At 45.5% G+C, this 22280-nt stretch overlaps 2 protein-coding genes across 2 annotated transcripts in view; both read right to left on the reverse strand.

The window, feature by feature from the left end:
- Window positions 1–8790, reverse strand: part of FHOD3 (formin homology 2 domain containing 3) — a gene marked incomplete at its 5' end in the record, with an annotated part of 177867 nt that extends 169077 nt beyond the window's left edge. Inside the window, 2 exons of the mRNA XM_079943029.1 lie at window positions 1561–1799; window positions 8770–8790. Coding sequence (XP_079799155.1) covers window positions 1561–1799; window positions 8770–8790 — 260 coding nt within the window. The remainder of the gene's footprint in view (window positions 1–1560; window positions 1800–8769) is intronic.
- A 1072-nt stretch (window positions 8791–9862) lies between these two features.
- The window catches only part of LOC307196710 (FH1/FH2 domain-containing protein 3-like), a 107679-nt gene continuing 95261 nt past the window's right edge, over window positions 9863–22280 (reverse strand). The window contains exons 5-7 of the mRNA XM_079941934.1: window positions 20312–20406; window positions 13251–13394; window positions 9863–10050 (exon numbers count right to left, since the gene is read on the reverse strand). Of these exons, the coding sequence (XP_079798060.1) occupies window positions 10000–10050; window positions 13251–13394; window positions 20312–20406 (290 nt within the window). The 3' untranslated portion in view covers window positions 9863–9999. The remainder of the gene's footprint in view (window positions 10051–13250; window positions 13395–20311; window positions 20407–22280) is intronic.

Below are 22280 nucleotides of genomic sequence, written 5' to 3' on the forward strand. Positions count from 1 at the left end.
TTACTCCTACCTTCAGCCTCTTTGGTGGTTTTAAACCGATTTTTCAGCCCACTGTGTACACTTTCCTTAACTCTCTCCACATTAATTTCTCAAGCTATTAGCCAGAGGCAGCACTACAGAGAGTTTCCAGGGCCCTCTGAGCACTGCCTGAGTTTCTTGAAGATCTTAGATGACAAAGTACAATGTTCATAGTAGAGGTTCTCATTCCTCAGTCCGTTCAGAAGTTTTGGTCTTCTTTTCACTAAAATAGAGATTGCTATACACAGACTCTTAGAGACAGAAAAACCTGTAGATGGAGGGCTAGGTGATGGAGAAGGGTGTCAACATGGACCATGCCTTGCACATCACTCACAGACCGATGTCCTCCTTCTCCTTCTGTAATAGGGGGCACCCAAAGGCCTGGACCGGTTCATGTTCCAGTGATCCCATGAGTACCAGACTGCTCAAGTCACTTCTTGGTAGTGGTGGGGATGGGGTGGTTGTCCCCTTAGGGATAGAGCGGAAGGGACATATGTGGATAGTGACAGCCCTCACTATCTTAAGGTCACACCACTTATTCTGAGTTATATTCTTCTACACCAAGCAGCCTCCTGACCTACATTTGGCTCCCAGGTGGATCTCCACGATGGGGGGAAAATGCTTCAGTCAAGTGATGTGAGCAGGGTTTCCGCCAGCAGCAGGAAGAGGTGCACTGGCAACCAGTGTATCTGTCAGCCTCAGTGGAGCTGGCTGGCATGGACTGGTCCACAGAGTCCCACCATCCTAGTGAACCGAGAGCATCCACTTGGGAAGATATAACTGGACCCAGGCCCCAGAGCAGCATGACCATCCTTCTGCTGCACCTCTTTTTATGGAACCACTTCTGAGCTCCTATAGATTTTGTCAAATTTTATATTTTGGACATACATAATTTCTCATGGGATTGTCAGTCTATTTCCTTTTATGTCCCTGTCTTCATTCTTACCTTCTCCCTGCCCAGATGGGAGGTTCACAGGAATGGAGATCATACCTTTTCTATTTATATGTCTTCACGGTTTCAAACAGTCCTGGCCTATAACAGACACTTAATAAAAAAGTATGCTGCATGACTGACTGAATGAATGATGGCATCAGTATTTACTGAAGTTATATGAAAGCACATATCTGTTCTATTTAACTCAACCTCAACCATGTATTATCATGAGTACCTCAGACTCTATCGATCTCGCATTCGTGTGGTGGCATACCATTTATTTCTAGGCCAAAGTGTTGTGTTTTGGATTCTTTTCTAGTTGATAAAGCACAGCATTTCTACACAGATATTAACTGAGATGCTAAATAATACGAAAACACAAGTGGGTGAAGATGAGTTCACGGCGTTAGTAAGACCAAGTCTACGCATGTCACCAGGGCCACCTCGCCCCTGGGAAGTTCCGGGGGAATTAGGGGTGATGGTTTAATGGTAGAGAAGAGGCAGGGAGCAGGAGAGGCGGGGATGGTCAAGGGCACCGGTGGGGTTGTGGCCTCCCTCCCTCTTTCCGGCATCCTTGCGCCCCTCTCCGCGGCTGGGTTAATACTTACTTTTCACGGAGATCTCGCACTTGACTGGCCTTGAAGTCGGGAACCGACGGGGAGCAGGGGCTGGACGGAGGCGACAGAGGACTCTTGATGTTCTGCACCGAGTGCCTGCGGCTCCGCCTGCGGTCCAGGCCCTGGTGCTCGCTGCCCGTGCCGGAACACACACTGGCCCTCCTCCGGTCCCGGCACCCGCTGGGGGGTGGTTCAGCCGTCTCGTCGCCATCCTCGAGCCTGAGTGCCACCTGGAAAAGCAGAGAGCGCCCAGCGCGAGCTCAGACCTGACAGCCTTTCACAGTCCCACCCCAATGAGCACTCTACGCCGTCTCTTCCCATCCTGTGGCTGCGGCTTCTGCACAAGGTCATCACAACCACACGCACCCTAAAGCGCCACCTGCAAACCAAAAGATGCTCGCCACTGTGTGACTTTCCCAAACGGATACAAAAAGGTCAACTGATGTCACGAGAAGACCTGAGAAATATTTTGTAATTAGATGGGCTCTTCACTCTGCGGCCCAGCACTGCCCTTTCCGAGGTCATCTCTCGTGCGCGCCCCCCGCCCCGCCCCCACTGCCTTTGCTCTTCCCTGGTCCAGGAGGCGGAGTCTCTCCTGACGCCCAGCGGCAGCCGGAAGCCCTGGAGCTCCTGACAGTTTCGGAGCTCGCCTTCCCAGCTAGGCTGTTCAGAAGAGCACAGCAAGGAGAAAGGCGAGAGCCGCAAACTAGGTGAGCCGAACGGCCTCACCTGCAGGTCTTTTGAGAGGCCTGACTTCAGATCCCCGCGCACCGCGGCTCTCAGGGAACCCTCTGCAGCCTGGTCTCAAGAGCCTGCTTGTACTTGCGGTCGCAAAAATATAGACCAGAAATACACTGGACCTCTGGAATTCCGTTTTTTTAAAAAGTTTCCTCTTAAAAGCACTTACACTAGGAGCCCTGCTCCTAGTTGGGTGGTACCGTGTCCAAAGGTCCAGCTCGGCCCTCTCCTAATCTGCTCTATCCTGGACCCTACTCCATGGCTCTCTCGGTTCACATTAACACCCACCATCTCTATGCATACGCTCCTCTTTATTGGAGCTCACTCTTCTCAACCATAGGTGTAACAGATAGGTGTAACAGATAGGGTTACACCTATCTGTATCTCCAGCTTCTTTAATTATTTTTATACCTACCTTCTCAAAAACGACACGGTCAGACGAGCACAAGTTATTGTTGACTAGACCTCTGTGTGGCTGCCTGTGCCACTAGTGGACCAAGGGTGACCTACAGCAAATTGCTTGCCTGAGAGCCTCTCTCTAGGCAAATGAGACTAAGAGGATTGCATTTTCAGGTTTTTGGTAAGAAAACTTATCTAACATATATAAAGCAGCTAGGGTAGGGCTTTCCCTGTGGCTAGTACTCAATGAATATGACCATTCTTCCCCAACATAGGCCCTCGGATAAAGGGGCCTAGGATGCCCACAAATTCCTCCATCACACAGAACTGGCAGGTCAGGCCACCTCGCACACCAGGTGGGCCAGGCCAAAGCAAGTTCAGCAGTCTCTCTGATTTGGCACCCAAGGACCCACATGGTCCCCCGACCCCAAAGGTGCATATTTTCCAGCCTTGTGTGTGCTCTTGGTCACATTTCACAACGTGGTCCTGACAAGTGAGAGAATGGAGAAGTAATATAAAGACCCAGATGGCTAACCATGCTATTTGGCTTTGACATCAATCAACTGTCTACATAAAACCTGGCTACTGCAAAATCAGTGGTCTCCTCTGTCCAAAGCATTGATGCCAACTGTGTTCACATAGCAAGGCGAGCCTGGCTTAGTCAGGGCCAGACTGGCCACTCTCATCCTGTTCACGAGGATGGACACCTGAGATGCACGGCCTGTTTCTCAGGAGTGCAGCCTCCCTTGATCTGCTCCATCTCCAGTTTCCTCCAGTTCTAGCTTTTGGGTGAGACTGATTTAGTGAAAACTCTTCTATCTACATGCCAGATACGTACTATAACAAACTCCCAGATAGATGAAGACAATTTAATAATATTTTGACTATTCTGTTCCCTTAGAATTTACAAATCAGACATAGTTTGGGGAGGTTTGAGGTAAGAATTGATAAGAGTTCAGAAAAAGCTCTATTGTTACAAAATCTCACTGGAAAGTCTGTTTCCTGGGGGAGGGGAGTGCAGCGCAGGGGGGTCTGTGGTATAACTGCAACAACTAAGAAAGAAGTTATGTATTTGGTTAACCACTTTTATCATCTCAACTTTAGCACTTTAAACGGCATTCTCTGGGGAAAGTTTGAGAATGATTATACACCTAACCAAGGAGAGTATTTTAAAATATTACTAGCCAATTATTTTTTCTTCATTTTTAGATGTACAAATTCTAGACCATTTGAACTTATTCTGACCTGAAGTATTGATTCTGCTTCTAATTAAGCACACATTTGGAATGATAAGATTAGGGGATAAAGTACAGTTCAGATATTTCTAATTCCTTGCCTAACCTCAGAGATGCAAGGATCAAATAGCATTCCACTCACAGTGCCTTTCAGAGAAGTACACGGAGTGTGCAGAAAGTGAAATCTACTTTAACTGCCTTTTGTCAAGGAAGATGGAGACAATCAGAAAGTTTACATGAAAAGTTTTGAAAGATTATCAAAATGACACCATAAAAGGGAATTCAATGAGGGCTGTCTATAGTTCAGATCCTCAACAAAACATCCATCCCCTTAAACAAAGAAAAGGGTGCATGGGGGCGGAGGGTAAATGGGGCTCAGAATCCCAGGAGATCCAATGGCAGTCTCGAGCTTGGCAGTCAGGAATGCTGTAACACGAAATTTGGGGCTGGTCTTCACTCCTGGTTTTGTTTTTACAAGAAGAATTTTAGAATCACCAGTGTCCACTGATGATAGGAAGAGAGACGCACTTTCTTCAGATACTAGGGAGCACTATGGATTAGAGTCAAGTCCACTAAGGGCTGGAAAACACCTGGAGAGAACAGCACTTATCAAGAGACTTATTCAGAATCTGTGGTGTCAGATCTAATTAACTACAAGTTCAGTGTCCTCCATGGGACCCAAGGTGAGATCAACCATGTCCTGAACAATCTCTAATCTCACCCAAATGATGGAGTGTTTTGTTTGCTGGACCCCTCGTCAGATACCTTCTGACACTTTTAGTCAAATGTAGAACATGGGCTTCCCTGGTGGCGCAGTGGTTGAGAGTCCGCCTGCTGATGCAGGGGACACGGGTTCGTGCCCCGGTCCGGGAAGATCCCACATGCCGCGGAGCGGCTGGGCCCGTGAGCCATGGCTGCTGAGCCTGCGCGTCCGGAGCCTATGCTCCGCAACGGGAGAGGCCACAACAGTGAGAGGCCCACGTACCGCAAAAAAAAAAAAAAAAAAAAAATGTAGAACACTGTCTATAAAACCAAGATGAGGAGCAAGCAGGTTCCTCCTCCAGCACTGATTGCTTGCACATCCCACCCCATCTTATCAAGAAAGCAGTGAGGAGTGGACTAAGGTGGCATCTGTGACAACTTCCACCAGTCTTTGAGGCCACTGAATGATCTAAACATTCTTTTTAAATTTTTGTGGAAATTTTCAAACATATACAAAGACTTTTGTGCTCATCACCTATGACAGTTCAACAACTATCGACCCTGGCCAATCTTGCCTCATTTACTCCCTGCCACCAACCCCACTGCCAGATTTTTTTTTTTTTTTTTTTTTTTTTTTTTTTGCAGTACGCAGGCCTCTCACTGTTTGTGGCCTCTCCCGTTGCGGAGCACAGGCTCCGGATGCGCAGGCTCAGCGGCCATGGCTCACGGGCCCAGCCGCTCCACGGCATGTGGGATCTTCCCGGACCGGGGCACGAACCTGTGTCCCCTGCATCGGCAGGCAGACTCTCAACCACTGCGCCACCAGGGAAGCCCAGCCAGATTTTTTGGAGATAAATCCCAGATCATATAATTTCACCCATTAATATTTCAGTATATATCCCTAGAAGATAAAGATTTCTAAAACCCATAACCACATACCACTGTCCTGCTTAAAATAATTTCTTAGTATCATCAAACATTGAACAATCTGACCATTCTTAATAGAGGTCAAAATCTATTAACATTTCTTTGAGTTTACGTTGTTATACTACTACTAACCTCCATGACAGGCAGCCATCTTTACACAGCAGATGTTATCATTTTCCAAATTGCTATCCCACATTTTCTTTTTAATTCATACCTATACATCTTGATTCAGCTTTTAGGTGAAGTGGATGCCAGTGCTAGTACCATTTCAAGAAGAAACTATGCTGATGACAGGTTGTGGCAGATGATTATAGCACTAGGTTCCCAGGGAATCATGCCTCTCTGTTTCCTTATCCTTGTGTAGCCCTCTCCTACAATGAGTCAACAATTTTCCATGTGACTTGCTTTGGCCAATGGAACATCAGAAGACATAGATGCCTCAAAAGTGTTTGCACTTTGAGACTTGTCCTTCTGAATTGCTGCTACATGTGAAGAAGTTCGGGCTAGTCCGCTGAAGACATATGGCCCAGCCAACAGCAGCACCAAATACCAAACCAGGTGAATGAGACCATCTTAGACCATTCAGCCCCAGTCAAGCCATCAGATAACTGTAGCTCCCTGAGAATCTTTCAGGTGAACGAGGCCCAAATCTCTGACCCACAGAATCACGAGCAATAATTGCTGTTTTAAGACCACTCTTTTTGGCATATTTGTTATACAGCAAGAGCTAACTGATACACATTTTAAAAATCACCTATGATAAAGGAAGAATTTTAAGAGATTGGATCTATAAGTTATTTATTCCTGACAGTAACAGTCACCCCCTCACCCCCAAAGTCTTCATCCCTAAGATGCCTTTGCCATTACTAGGACCACATTTTCAGAATCAAAAGCTAGAACACAATCTGACAAAAGACTTTTTATTTTGATTCGTGAATTTATGTATTTGAAAAATCATTCAAAGCTATAAAAATTCAAATGAATTTAATTAAACATGGATTAAATCACCTTTCTAAAATGGAATTAAATTACATGGAATTGGGCATTCCCAAGAAAGTCCAGGACACATGGTCACCAGACATCCTCCACTATTAAGAAGAATTCTAGAAACCCAAGCAAGGTCTCTACAATGGCTTGAAAACATTCAGAGTCTATTGTGAGGAAAATATTGGCACTGCTTATAGGCCTCCTTGCTGCCCTTGCATATAATGAACTTAGTTGTCCTGTGGCTCTAAATATTTTTAAAACTGCATTAATTTTCAGAAAGGAATAAAAATCCTGACTCTACCTGGTACCCCAAGCATTCAGTAATCACCTTGAGTGATTACTCAAAGCATCTCCCCTTTAAGGTAGCTGATTTCTGATTAAATCATGCCCTTCCTTCAACCCAGCATCTGTTAATAAAATGTGTGATATTTAAAAGAGACCTTCATTCAAGTGCTCACTGAACTTCTACTCTGGGCAGGTGCGCTGCTGGGCACAGGGGTTAGAGAGGAATGAGACAGATGACAAAGGCAAACAGATAGACAAGCGCGACCTGAGGACTGTTCAGTCTGAGGTGTGGACACAGACAAGTGCTCCTTCCTGAGTTATAAACAAAGTGCAGGCGACAAGTAGCAGGAACTCCTTTTACCTTGTCAGGGAGGCCTTGCGGACGAGGGGATATCTGAGATGACTCCTACAGGAGGAGGAGGAGTTTGCCAACCTGAGAATGGGAAGGAAGAGCACTCCAGGCAAAGCAAGGAGAATGGATAAAGGGAAGCTCCCTGATGACCTGCCTTTCACGTTCAAGAAACAGAAGAAGTTGAGTGTGGCTGAAACTTCAGAGACATCTTAGGAATGACCCGAGACAGGCCACAGAAGCACGCAGGCCACAGACGGTGTTAGCTCTCGTACTAACTCAAAGAGTTTGGGCTTCATCCCACGGGCTGTGAAAAAGGTTTTAAGGTTTTTCATTCATTCTTCGCTCCTGTTTATTTTCTTCAATAGAGGAATGGCGTAGTCAGATCTGACTTCCAGGAGGATCCCTTGTTTTCAGTTGCAGGGAGTTAGGAAGAGGGAATAAGCAGAGAAGCCTCCAGGGGATGCCACTTTGCAGGTGCCAACCTCTCCAGGCCCTGCCCGTCATCACACCTCCTTTCAACCCTTCACACCTGCCAAACCTGAGCTCCTCCACTACTCTCCCCTCTGTCACTGTCCTTCTTTAGGCCACCACCTCAGATGGGCCTTCCTCCCCCTGCCTCAGTGTCTCACCTCTACCTCATCCTGTCTCTTTTCTTCATAGACACGCCAGCAATCTTGGATCCTCAGCTTACTCACGTACTTTGATCACTGTCTGCACCCCATGAGAATGTGTATCCCCTCAGGACACTGGCCTTGTCTGTCTAGTTTGCTGCTGTGTCCTGGGGCCTAGAATAGTGCCTGGCACATAGTACGTGCTCAGTAAAGTTCTATTGAATGAATGGATTCACAGAGGAACAAAAGAATGAGAAGGTATTGCAATAATCCAGGCAAGAAATGATGAGGGCCTGAGCTAGGAGAATGGAGAAGAAATCACAGTCTTCAGCAATCAGACTGCCGAGCATGGGGACAGAGGAGAGAGGAGGGAGTCCAGGACAGCTCCGGGTTTGTAACTTGGGAAACTCTGCTCTTTGTGGAGATGGAGAAATGAACAGATTGTGTGGGATTTTTGTTTTTGTCATGGGAGAAAAATAAAAGCTTTCATTAGGGCTGGATACATGTCACGTGCAGCCTCCAGGTGGCTGTGACTGACATAATCTGAGCTCCTCTGGCATGTTCCATGTCCCTTCTTGTGCCATCACATTTAGCTGCTGGGGGAACCAGCCACCTGCTTGTCTTAGACCACAGAATGAAAGTTGCTTGGGGCAGGGACAGATCTTCTAGCTCTGTATTTTCAGCCCCAGCAGAGTATGTGATATACCCTCAATGAATGAATGAACATAATACAAAAAGACAAGCAGGCAGAGGGTCGGGCAGCCAGGAGTCTTGGCAGGAAGCTCAGGGTCAAGGTATCAGCCACCAGCCTCCAAAGCTGCTGAATTCACTGGGTGAATCATAGTGCAGGCTGCATGTACTGAGAGAGGAGGAGGTCTGCTAAGGAAACCCCAACACTGAAAGGGAAGAGACAGAGAAGAAAGATCCATGGGAGGACATCGAGGAGGAACAATCAGAGAGGTACCCTGGAGACATCCATAGACATAGTCGCCGGGAGTGCATTCTACAGGAGCAACATACAAAAGTGGTTTCATGACCACCAGCATCATCTTTTTATGATGCTAGCATAACAGTGATGCCCAAGCTACTAGGGACGGCATACAGAAAAGGAAGAAAGGAAGAGGGGGGAGGCTGAGAGGGAGGCCAATCTTACTTACGACTATTCGCGTAAAAATCCTAAATAAATTAGTATCCAACAGAATTCCAACAGCACACTTTACAAAAGAACACATCATGACCAAGTGGGTTACAGTCCAGGAATGCGAGGATGGTTAAAGGATAAAAGGAAATAAAGTAAATAAACAACTTAAAAATCTAAAAAAAAGAACAACAAAGTAAACTGAAAGAAAATTAAAGAAGGAAATTATAGAGATAAAAACGTTTTGGGTTACAAAACAGAAGAGCACTGAAAATCATACATAAGTCAAAATTAACAACAACGACAAAACAGACAAACCACTAGTTAACACAGAAGAAAAAAAGGGAGAAATTGCAAACACAAAAATTAACAAAGGAAAATAACTTCTGAACAAGAGGAAATTAAAAACATTCCTAAGAGACTATTTATATATCTCTTTAGTAATCAGTTTAAAAATCCAGATAAAGTGGATAATTTCCTAGGAAAGTATGACTCAGAAAAACTGATCTACATAAAGATAGGAAGTTTAAATACACCAATACCCATAGAAAAAACATAGTTACCAAAGATCTCTTGCCTCCAACACACACACACACAAACACACACACTCCTCCTCTGCCCCATCATCATCATCACAGGTCCACCCAATTTCCCAAGGGAATTCTATCAAATAATCAAAGACCAGAGACAAGGGCAGAGAGAAAGAAGAAAAACTTCTAAATATTTTTACAAAGCGAGTATAGAACTGACATGTAAACATAAAGAGTATTGGGCACACGCGTGCACACACACGCAGAAAAGAATGGTCATGGTAGCATTGTCATGGCAACAAAACTGTAACCAGCCGACATCCATCAAGAGAAGAGCAGATAAATAAATTGGGATATATTCATCAGCAGTGAAAGTGAACAAACTAGAACTTCACATAACAACATGGGTAGGTCTCAAAAACAATAAGCCAAAAGAGAAACTGTAGGAGGACACCAAAGGTATGGTTCCATTTATAAAAAGACAAAATTAATATGTTGTTTAGGGATACAGACTGGGAGGAAGGAGTTAAAACAGCTGGGCTGTGATCCCTCCACTCCTTTTGTAGTAGTGATGCTTCTGCGGAAAGAAAGAAGACAATGACCCCATCTAATCTTTTGTAAATATGCTAATAACTAGACTATCTAACAAACAGCCTGATGATATTTGCTAAAATGAGAGTTCTTGTTTCTGGAATGCCCTTAATTAGCAGGGTAGGATTGGCTAAGGATCACCTACACTAAATAAACACAGAATTCATGGATTTATACGCCATGACTCTCTGGACTATGTAGTAGAGAGCCTTCATAGTTATGAAGCAAATTACTCACTGGGCGAGGTGACGCATGAACCACACTTGGAGACCTCATCTATTGTTCTGGGTCAGAAAGCACATGTCTGATATACGAATAAAAGACCTGGGAGTCACAGGTCTCTGCACCTCTGCATTCTGGAAATTATTAGCCTAGATAGATTAGTATAGCTCTGCTATAGGTAGCAAGATCTCAGATCTGTCAACTCTTATTTGATAATCTGATCCTTTGTGTTAGCTCACAGAATAAGTTATTTTCAGACAAAATTATTAAAAAAAAAAAAAAGAGAACAGTGCTGGAAATTAGTTGGATGACACCAGGAAGGACCATCAAGGACACTTCCGAGTTACTGGTAATATTCTGCTTCTTAAATACAGGAGTGCATGAGGGCTCTCCAAAGAAACAGAGCAAATAGGATATACATGGAGATTTAGTGTAAGGAGTTGGCTGACATGATTATGGCAGCTGAGAAGTACCAAGATCTGTGGTCCAAATGCCTGCGAACCAAGGGAGCCAATGGTGTTAGTTCTAGCCAGAGTTCAAAGGTAAGAAGCAAACTATGTCCAGCTCATTACCATCAGCAGAGAGTGAATTCTCTCTTGCTCAGCCTTTTGTTCTATTCAGGCCTTCAGTAGATTGAATGAGGCCCACCCACATGGAGGAGGGCAATCTTCACTACTCAGTCTACCAATGTGAATGTTAATTTCATCCAGAAATACCTACACAGACACAGAATAATGTTTGATCAAATATCTGGGCACCCCGTGGCCCAGTCAGGCTGACACATAAAGTTAACTATCACAATGGGTGTTTGTTTTGCTGTTCTTTTTTTTTTTTTTTTTTTTTTTTGCAGTACACGGGCCTCTCACTGCTGTGGCCTCTCCCGTTGCGCAGCACAGGCTCCGGACGCGCAGGCTCAGCAGCCATGGCCCACGGGCCCAGCCACTCCGCAGCATGTGGGATCTTCCCGGACCGGGGCACGAACCCGCGTCCCCTGCATCGGCAGGCGGACTCCCAACCACTGCACCACCAGGGAAGCCCTGTTTTGCTGTTCTTTGAGTGAAACATATAATCTACATTTGTGAATGATATGTTCTTAATGTTAAAATATTAAGCAAATGGGACTTCCCTGGTGGCGCAGCGGTTGGGGGTCCACCTGCCGATGCAGGGGACACGGGTTTGTGCCCTGGTCCGGGAGGATCCCACATGCCGCGGAGCGGCTGGGCCCGTGGGCTGTGGCCGCTGGGCCTGAGCGTCCGGAGCCTGTGCTCTGCAACGGAAGAGGCCACAGCAGTGAGAGGCCCGCGTACCGCAAAAAAAAAAAAAAAATATTAAGCAAATGCCATTTGACAAAAGGAAGACTGTGAACACAGGACATCTTTTAAAACGTTTGGCATGAATGGAAAGAGGAAGATGGGGAGGTAGCTTGAGAGTCAGGTAGACTGGAGAGAAAGTATGCCCTGAAACCAGAAGTAGTCTTCTGGGGGAGGTAACCAGGCTACTTTTCAAAATGCTCTCCCAGTTGGTTCACTAGTAGGAAATTCACCTGCATTATGCTATCTTCTGATATACACTGACCACACAGAATCCAAAGCTATGATAATATAAGCCCCTGGTTGAGCAGAGTCTCAGAGACTGGAGCTCTGATCAGGGGGAAGGGGGTAAAGAAAGGGAGGTATATGTACTGGGAAACGTCCTTCTACCTTGATGTGAGCCAACTGTCTTTAGTCCCTTCCTTCTCCATCTTTAGTATTCTTACTTAATTCCTACTTTATCCTGTCTCTTAGGAGCCATGAGAACATACTCCTCCACCACCCACTGATAATAAAACATGAAAGTGTGAGCAGATTACTGGGTAAGTGAGGCTTCATTAGAGGAGAAGATGCCCAGAGCAGGGGCAAAAGAGCTGGCCAGCTGTGGGAAGCTTTATGCTCTGACAGCAGATCTCTCTGGCTCAGTTTCCACTGATTTTTCCTAAGATCATACAAAGATAATTCTGTTCTGTTCCTCAGCTTGTCACTTATTATGACAGTAACTTTAAGGAAGTAATGAGTTACATGTCAGTTTCTCCACTTCTACCCAGTGAAGATCACAATGGAGCCATTCAGCTGGGAAATATCCCTCCTAGGACTCTAGCTGTGCACACAAATTTATGAATAAAGCTGTTCATTATAACAGCATTTATCATTTTCAAAAACTTGGAAGCAATCTAAATCTGAGAAAACGGGGACTGGTTATATGTATTAAGGTTCTTGCAGACAGACAGGCTATTATGTTCCTAATAAAATGAAATTCTTGAAGACGATTCAATGACAAAAGTAAATGGTTCCAAAATATTTACTAATAAAGATTCAGTACACAACACTGTATACACACTATTATCTCCAGAGTTAATAGTCTATGCATTTACAAAAGACTAGAAAAACAGACCAAAATGTTAACCATGGTTAGTAATAAAATCATGGGCGGTTTCTTTCTCTTACACTTTTTGGTATTTTCCAAATAGTCTTCAATGCGTACATACTTTTAGCAAATTAAAAAAACCCACCATGACAAGGTGAGAGAGAAAGCAGAAGAAAGTGAAAAGTTTAGTGTCTTTAATAGCACTTTTTCCCCGCATTTTCATTTTGCACTGGACCCTACAAATTATATAGAGCCCTGCCGAAAGTTCCACCCCATCCGAGGATAAGAAACACGATCTATGTGCCTCCTTCCCCACCACCCCTCATTCGGAATGAATGTTCTTTAAAATAAAATAGCAATTAATCAATCTGGGCCCACCCTTGGAGTTTCTGACTCAGCAGGTCTGGGGCGGAGCCTGAGAGCCTGCGTTCTGGCAGTTCCAAGGCGTTGCAGATGCTGCCACATCACACTCAGAGCCACTGGTCTAGGGTGTGTCTCCCTCAGCCTTTGACGTTTGTCCAGGCTGTATGAGGCCCTACAAAAGGCATACACATATCCTGTTACCTCATAGATGTTCAACTGCTCCACTAAGTCCAGGTCAGTCCCTTTCTTGGTCAAGTGCCGCTGGGACACAGCTGCAATGCCCAGCTCCTCCAGGCAGTCCACCACATCGTAGAAGGTGTCTTGGTCTGGCAATCCTGACAAGGTCTGGATGCAGAAAGAACAGGACACAGACATGTCTTAGGGGACGGTCACAAGGCTCTCAGGGCGTTTTTTGCATGGTAGCCAGTGGCCACGAGTATAACAATGTGGGGCAAAGCAAACAGATGCTAAGTTCATTTGAGAAAAAGCTTCTCCAGTGTGGTAAGCAGAATGAACCCCAGCATCCCGCCCCCTGGGATACAGGTGCTATACAATTCCCTCCCCTTGAGGGTAGGGAGGACACTCCCATGATCATGATCAGGTGACATTATATGGCAAAGGTGAAAGCATTCTACAGATGTCATTAAGGTCCCAAATCAGTTGATTCTGAGTTAATCAAAGGGGAGAGTAGCCGGGTGGTCCTGACCTAATCACGTGAGCCATTTAAAAGTGGGTTTAGGCCTTTTCTGAGCACAGAGACTAGAAGAGAGATTGTCCTGTTGTCCCAGAAGCAGCAGCAAACCGCCATGAGTCCCACAGCTGCAAGGAAGTGAGCTCTGCTCACAACCACAGAAGCTCGGAAGGGGGCCCCAAGCTTCAGACGAGACACCAGCCCTGGGTGACACCCTGACTGCCGCCCTGTGAGACTCTTGTGAGCAGAGGACCCAGCGAGGTGGTGCCTGGACCCTGCCCCACAGAAACTGTGAGGTGATAAGCCTGGGATGTTTCAAGCTGCTCAATTTGTGGTAATGTGTTCCACGGCAATTGAAAACTAACATACCCAGTGATCAGAAAAACTCCCGTTAAGATTGATCTACCAACAGCTGGAGTGATGACAACTGAATGACTCCCTTTTCTTTCAGTTCGGCAGGCCTTCCCCTTGGTCTAAGACATTTAGGAAAACATGAGAAATTTCAAAGCGGCAACCAAGAGACAAAAAGATAACCCAAGAAAGGAAAAGCTGACTTCTCTGTGAGTTCTGCTTCTCTTAAAAGAAGGATGATAGCTCAGATCAGGCCTCTGCTTAGAACCGGAAGGACCCTTGAGGTGATTTACTCAAAGTCCCTTATCTTATAAACGAGGGAGATGAAATCAGGGGAGGGAAGGATTCGCCTGAGGTAACAGGAAGTTACTAAATAATAACTAATAAAACCCTGCGCTCAGACCTGCTATTCCGGTCTCCTTTCCTCACACACCTGTGCCATCTACACAAACTACTCTGGCCTGAAATTTCAAGGTCTCGACTCCCTATTTATTTCATTATTATTGCATTTCAAAAATACTCTAAACATGGTGACTTGCCTTGCAAGAAAAAAGACCAGTACTTTCTTAAGGATCATCTCACAGCACCAACTTCTTTTAACACTTCTATTTTGGGGCTATTAATATTGGAAAGAATGTCTCTACTCATAACCCAAATAACGGCTGTTTCCCTTCTATGCTGAACAAACAGGATACAACTCACTGCTGTTGAGACCAGACACTGAAGAAAAAGAACTGGGATGCGACAGCTTAATCCATCAGGGGCCCCAGCAAGGAAACAGAACAGGAGGCTGTGAACCAGTCAGCAGCTGTAATAAATAAACAGGTGCTCACACCTAAGTGGCCAAGTGTGGAAGCACACATAGGGGTCTGCAGATGCCGGGCAAGGCAGTCACTGCTGCGTTAGCAGATAGCAGTCCACTGAGTTAACTTAAAAAGTACACACCTGTCCAAAGAACCCTCTTATCAGAACAAGTCCACCTTTTGGTTTTAGTGAAAACTCCAGAACTTGTTAAAAGATGAGGAGAGGGAAATGGTGATACAAACGCCAGGGCAGGGCTAATGATTGGAGGTGCCCTGACTGACCGCTGACCTGCCAATCACAGGTGAGTAGACATTCAGGGCTAGATTCAAAACGTTCTACACCGCAGTGGGGGGTTGGGGGTGGGGGGTAGGATGGGCACAGAGAGGGGCCTCTGGCAGTCTCCTCACCTCCCCGTTCCCCTCCTTTCTTCTTCCCTTTTTTCCCTGCTGAGAGTCAACTGAGGTTCCTTCTCTCAGAAGTTTCCAGGAGGTTAAATTCCTGGACCTAGTCCCCATTGCCTTAGCAAGCCCAACCATGATGGGTTGGTGGGGAGATTTCTATTAAATAATTAGGTCTGTAGAACCAAACAGATCAGAGAGCCCTCGCTTAATAAGAGGCCCAGATCTGAGGGTATTGACTGAGAGGACATCTGTTATTTCCACGGTGAAAATGTGGGCTTGAGCCACACCCACGTCCCACCACCTCTCATGGGTGGCTGCAGGGGAGCTGGCCTTCCACCACGATCAAAGACAGCTTCTCTAGTCCATGGCCATACCACCCTGAATGCACTTGATCTTGTCAAAGACAGCTTCGTTCTCCGCCTGCACGGGGAGGGGACTGTGCAGCCCAGAAACACACTCACCTCTTTTCAGCTGATTCTCTGACATGTTCAGCAAATGCTGCCTGCCACACTCCCACCCCTCCTGGGCCCTGTCCTCCCATTTCTACCCTGACAATCACTGCTAAGGTGCCTATTTCTGGCAAAGGAGGCAGCTACTCCAGAAAAGTCTGTGAGGAAATGTCTCTTGACGCCTTCACTCTCAGACGACACTCAGGACCCCCTTCCTGGTTTCTCTCAGACCTTGTCTTGCCAGGGTTTGTGACAAGTAAATCTTTACAGCCTCTCTCAGAGGGAGAAATCTCTGTCCTAAAGGACATTTTATTTTCCAGTCCCTGGGTTTTCACTGATCCCATCAAATCTTTCTCGTGGGGTAAAACCAGTATGGTGAAAGCCTGTACACAAGTGTCCATAGCAGCAGCATCTGTGAAAGCCAAAAGCTGTGAGCACCCAAATCTCCTTCAGTGGATGAAGAGATAAAAATTGGAGGCATATTTATATTATACAATGGCACACTATACAGCAGCAGAAAGGAGCAAACCATTAATACGCGTAGTAACATAGATGAATCGCTAAGGCGCTGTGCTGAGTGAGAGAAGCCAGCCTCGAAGGGTCACATCCTGTATGATTCCCATTTTTTAAATAATAGAACTATAATGACAGAGAATAAATCAGTGGTGGCCAGGGGCATGAACAGGTGATCAGGACGTCATTATAAAAGGATAGCATGAGCGAGATTTGAGGGGAGATGGAGCCGTTCTGTATGCTAATTGTGAAGGTTATCCATAACTATATATGTGTTAAAACTTACACAGCTAAATACCAAGAGAAAAAAGTCAATTTTACTATATGGTAATTAAAAAAAACAATATAATCGAATCTAAAAACAAATGCTCAGTGTGAATCCCATCAGGTAACTCACCCGCTGGCTCCGCTAGAGCAGCTTCCCTCCCCAGGGCTCCCTGGGCTCGCCTTTCCTGAACGCTCCAAGCCAGCCCCATGGTAATGGCTCTTGTAACTCATCCCCCGCCCCCAACCTGCTTCATCTGATTCTACAAGGTGGTCAATATCTGAGCCCCCAAAGCGGGGAATCCCACCTAGGAGATTGCAGCTGGATCAGGACAGGGCACCATGCAATTTCAGCTTGCACGGTGAGAAACGGTTCGTTTCTGACGCTCCCTCAGATCTTCTGAAGACATGGTTTGGGGGTGTGGGGAGAGTTCAGGGGGGCGTTAGTCTGGATCCTGGAACCCCTCATTAATCTCCCTGTTTAACAAGGGGAGCAGACTTCAGTTTCAGAACCATGAGCAGGCTAGAATTTCATACCCTTGTTTTGTCATAAAAATGTTAATGTTTTGAATTCCATGTTATTAGGCCAGCTTCCATCTTGCTGAAAGAAAAGTTAGAAAAGCAGTATAATTTCCCACATTTCAGAGTCTGAATTTTTTCCAGACCCATATTAGCATTTCAATGTGTTATGATGTTTGGGATCTCAGAAGATGTTACTCACTGGAACGATAAACGTGACTAAAATTCAACAAAAGAAAACAAACCCAGTGTGGGTGCCAGCGGCCTGCTGACCTTTTTGAGGAAAGGATGACACTTAGAATCATGTCCTCAGGACCTTCCTGGACTTCCCCTGGCCCAGAACAAAAGATGAGATGGAACTGCCAGAAGAGATAGAGTAAGTGAGGAATTCCTGGACGTTAGATGCCTTATGGTGCCAAGGAGAGTGTGACACGTGCTGGGTCCTTGCCAGTGATTGGCAGCAGGATGCCCACGCCATGCGGCTGCTGCTGGGATCGTTACACAGCCAAGCATGGCCTCTACCACTAATGTGGAGAGCATTACAATGAAAACACTGTGCAAGAGTGAAAATGCCATTTTTGCTGAATTTAATGTTTTCCAAAACAATGGCATTGACTGAAAACGACAGGAAATAGGTGACCTTCATCTTCAAAAACCAACAGAAAATTGCTTTCAAATTGCATGGTAAAATCAACTCACAAAGAGCTTTGAAAATAAAAACCGAATTCTTAGGATTATCTTCCAGAAAAGTGATGCCCATTCCCCACCAGGACTGTAGGAAATTTCCTGTGACCTCATCAACAAACGGCATTTCATTAAAAAGCAATCACTGCCCACGTGACCCGGAGAAAATGGCTTGTTGTTTTACTATATATTTCTTTTAATCTTAGTAGGGTTAATGTCATTCATTTTCAACTGAGTTCTTAATATATTTAGGATAGTATCATTTTCTGCCCAGTTTTTTGCAAACAATTTCCCAGTTTGTCACTTGCCTTTAGTTTTTGTTTTGGATTTCATTTTAAAATAAGATGTTTTATAGTTTATAGTTTTATACAGTGAAATATTTAAGTCCTTTGTTTTGGAATCTTTTTGGCTGGTTTTACTATTTTATTATTCGGCAACTAGAGACCAGTTAATCTTCACCTCTAGTTTTTCCTCAGTTTTCTACAGTTTGATATGTTACACTGAACTCTTCAATCTACCTGAAATTTATTTTGGTATACAGTCAAAGTATGTTTTTGTTTATTTCCATTTATCAAAACCTCTCCCAGTCATGAATAAAGCTGACCGGCCCTATGGATTTCAATCACAGGGTGAGTCATCCTGTGCACTGAGGTCTGTCTCACAGCCCCTCTGTTCCAGCCATCTGCTGAGGAAAGAGTCAAGACCACATTGTTTTAATCCTTAGAGTTCGCACAACATTTTAATATCTAGTAGAATTACTCTTCATAATTATGTTGCTTTCTACTAATTTGTCCCCAGTCATCAGGGGAAATGTTTCTCCAGTTACATTTCAGGAAGAGATTCTGGGTCCTTTCTGAAGAACTAATGATCACTGCAGTTGGTCCTCAGGCTTGCACCCGGCAGCCTGGGGCACAAAAAGGGAGGATCTTGGGGTGGCTGATGTAGCGTCTGGGGTCCAGGGAAGAGAAACAACCCCACCCTCCCTCAATTATTAATGAGGAAGGGGTCCAAGCACCGGGATGAAGGAGCTCCAGTCCTGACAGTGGGCTGTCCCAGGTCAGCATGGGACCCACGGTCAGAGCACCTCTCAGGACGGACACAAGCTGGTGACCAGGGAGGACGTAATGGGAGGAAAGGGAGCACAAGGGTGAGGTCACCATCACAGGAGGAGGACTGGACCCGCCCTCAGGAATCCATACCTCGCCCCCAGCAGTCAGAAGTCAGTAAGACGTGGAACAGAGTGCTTGCTTTTCTGTCTGATTGTGAATGATTTCCTTAGAGTAAAACTTGCTAATCTATATTCTTACGGGAAAATGTTTTCAAGGGGACATCTTGATAGGGCGAGTAGCCATAAAATTCTCGCTACCCTCTTTCCGGTATCATTGGAAAGAACCAAAGCACAGAAAGCATGCAGACTCTCAGGCCTTCACAGGTATGAGCACCAGCACACATTGCACACATGCCACACGTGGGTGTAAAGGGTTTTCTCTTGCAAAGAGGCATGCTGAAGGGTGTTCCCGCCATGGGGGTGCACACGATGTGGTTCTTCTTCAGAGGGCAAATTTTAGATTTTCACATGTACTAGTTCCCTAGGGCTGCCATAACAAAGTACCACAAACTGAGAGGCTTAAAACAACAGAAATTAGGTATGGAACTTGGTAAACTGTAAGCTGAAGACCAATCACATTTGCTACACAGGCTGCCTGAACACTGTGACCATCTCTCCAGATGGATCCCTCCGTGCTTCTGGAGGCAAGGATGGCCAGGCTAAGCTGTGGGACCTCAACGAAGGCAAGCACCTTCACACGCTAGATGGTGGGAACCTCATCAATGCCCTGTGCTTCCGTCCCAAATGCTACCGGCTCTGTGCTGCCGCTGGCTCAGCATCAAGATCTGGGACTCGGAGGGCAAAATTATCGTAGATGAATTGGAGCAAGAAGTTATCAGGACCAGCAGCAAGGCAGAACCACCCCCCAGTGGACCTCTCTGGCCTGGTCTGCTGATGGTCAGACTGTTAGCTGGCTACAAGGACCACTTGGTGTGAGTGTGGCAGGTGACCCTCGGCACCCACTAGAAACATAGCAGAGCTTTAAAAATAAAAAACTGGTTTTTTGAAGAAGAAAAACACCCAGAAATTTATTCTCTCCCAGGTGGAGAGACTAGAAGTCTGACGTCAAGGTGTCGGCAGGGCCGCGCTCTCTCCGATGGCTCTAGGGTAGGATCCGTCCTTGCTTCATCCGGGATTGGCTGCTGACAACGCTTAGCATCCTTTGGCGGTCCTCAGCTTATAGATGTATCACTCCAATCTCTGCCCCTGCTTTCACTGGCTGTCTTCCTCATGTATGTGTGTCTAACTTGTCTTCCCTCTATGTGTATCTCTTTTCCTCTTCTTATAAGGACACCAATCCTATTGGATTAGAGCCCACCCTAATGACCTCATCTTAACCTGATTACATCTGCAAAGATCCTATTTCCTAATAAGATCACATTCACAGGTAAGGGGTTAGGACTTCAGGAACACATCTACAGGAACACATCTTTTGGCGTGGGGGGACACAGTTCAACCGGTAACAAACATCAACCGACCTTGTTCACTAAAGTCATTGCATAAACCAGCAACTCCGTGTCGACCCCATCCTTTTCCTCCAGGATTTCCATGATATTTGACCAAGGTTTGACTCCTAGAATAAAGCAAAAATCATTAGAAACAGCAAGTCAACACTCCTTGTCCAATTCACATCACAGTTTATCCAGAGACTTATCACCCAATGATGGCAGTGCCTTTCAGTCACCAAATTTCAAAGCATGACACAATTCTTAGGATGGACTTGAATATGTTTCCAATTAGGTGACGATATACCATGTCATCCTTGTCTACTTGAAAACGTATACTCTTCAGTGTCAGGATGCCTATCAGTTTGTTTGAAAAGTTCCCTTTATACTAAATAGGTGATTTTTTAAAAATCCATTCATATGCAGCTTTTTTTAGACCATGCATTTTACTCTCCAAGTGTGGAAATTCTTTGTAAGTACTCTCTGTATGTCCATCTCCTGCAAGGAAAGGGGACACAGGAGAGCTTTACAGTCACTCTAGCAATGGACTTCAAACAATAACTGTGAAACGTCCATCTAGCAAACATTTCAAGAACAGAAGTATATTATCTGTATTCAATCAAGGCACAAATAACTATTTAAGCATCAACCAGGTACCAAGGAACTGGGTCTCTGGGAGTCTGTCATCAAGAGGTTATAATCAAATGGAACAGTTAGGCATAAGTACAGGAACACACCTCAGCACAGGGTAAAAGCACTTAGAAGGCAAAGCGCTTAGCCAAGCCTGTCACTCAGCAAGGGAGGTCTGTCTCTTGCAGTGCGATGGTCGAGGAAGGTTTGGTGCAAGAGGTGACTCCTCAGTGGAGCTCCTGGGGGAGGCTCCTGGAGGCTGTCCCGTGGCTCCAGGGAGGGCAGGGAAACCCTCCACGTTCAGGATCGCCAAGCCAAGGCCAAGGCCACAAAGGGTACACGACATCCTGATGTGATTTCCTACGCTGGAGATAAACATCTGCAGTGAAGTGTTGCCTTGCCCTTGGCGTGGCAGTGTGGAACGTGCAGCTCTTTCCTGCTTTCTCTATAAAGATCTCAAAGGGACATGGCTTATTTTTGCTGAAAAAGTAAAGTCTGAAATAACCTAAAACCAGCGGGTTCCAAATGCTGATTCATGGATGGATTATGTCAGAGCTGATTTCCTGGCCTTGAGAACAAAAGCTCCCCAAGGGCAGTGATGTGTCCTGTCTTATCTCTGTGCCCTTGGCAGAGTGCCCGGCACATAGTAGGTGCTCAAGAAAATGTCTGACTAGTGACTGGAGACCCCTGAGAGGGCATGGGTGGGTTAAACTGGGGCAGTTTTAAAAGAGCCAGAGGGTTAAATGCACACAGTAAGAAAAGAAGAGAAGACAGGAGAATTTTAAAAGGAATAGGCACCTACTATACAATATGAAAGACACAGATGTAGTTTGATGTACAGGTCTGTTGGTGCTCCCAGCCAGGGAACAAAAAGCCTTTTCCTTTGGACTAGCTGTCCAGTTGTTCCAAACTATGAACCTATGGACTAAGCTTCTGTGACCCTTTGTTACTGGGAACACAAAAGCATGATCCTTTGCTGCTAACTGTTGAAAATTCTTGAAATTCTTGAAAATTATCTTCTTGCTGATCTTTATCATCAAACTATTTTGAAGTCCACACCTGTTCTCCAAAGCCCAGCAAAGTAACTGCTTCCGCCCTCAAGACAATCAGTGTGGTCAGTAGGTCATGGGTCTCACTGTCCAGGAATCGGTCAAGCATTCCAAGTGCCTTTGCTCATGTTTATAACAAGGACAACTTCCGTCATTCACACTCACACCCGACCTCAGTACAAAACACGAAAACACGAGTTCTACTGGGTTCCCCACATATGCGTAAAGAAAAGCCTATGCAAGAGGGAGAGCATCAGTGCGAAGGATTCCTAGTGGGGCTCGGGGGTCCAGAACTGCTTCCTGGTTCCTTACTTTGGGGTCAC

This window comes from Stenella coeruleoalba (genome assembly GCF_951394435.1).
Source record: "Stenella coeruleoalba genome assembly, chromosome: 14".
Taxonomy (NCBI): Eukaryota; Metazoa; Chordata; class Mammalia; order Artiodactyla; family Delphinidae; genus Stenella; species Stenella coeruleoalba.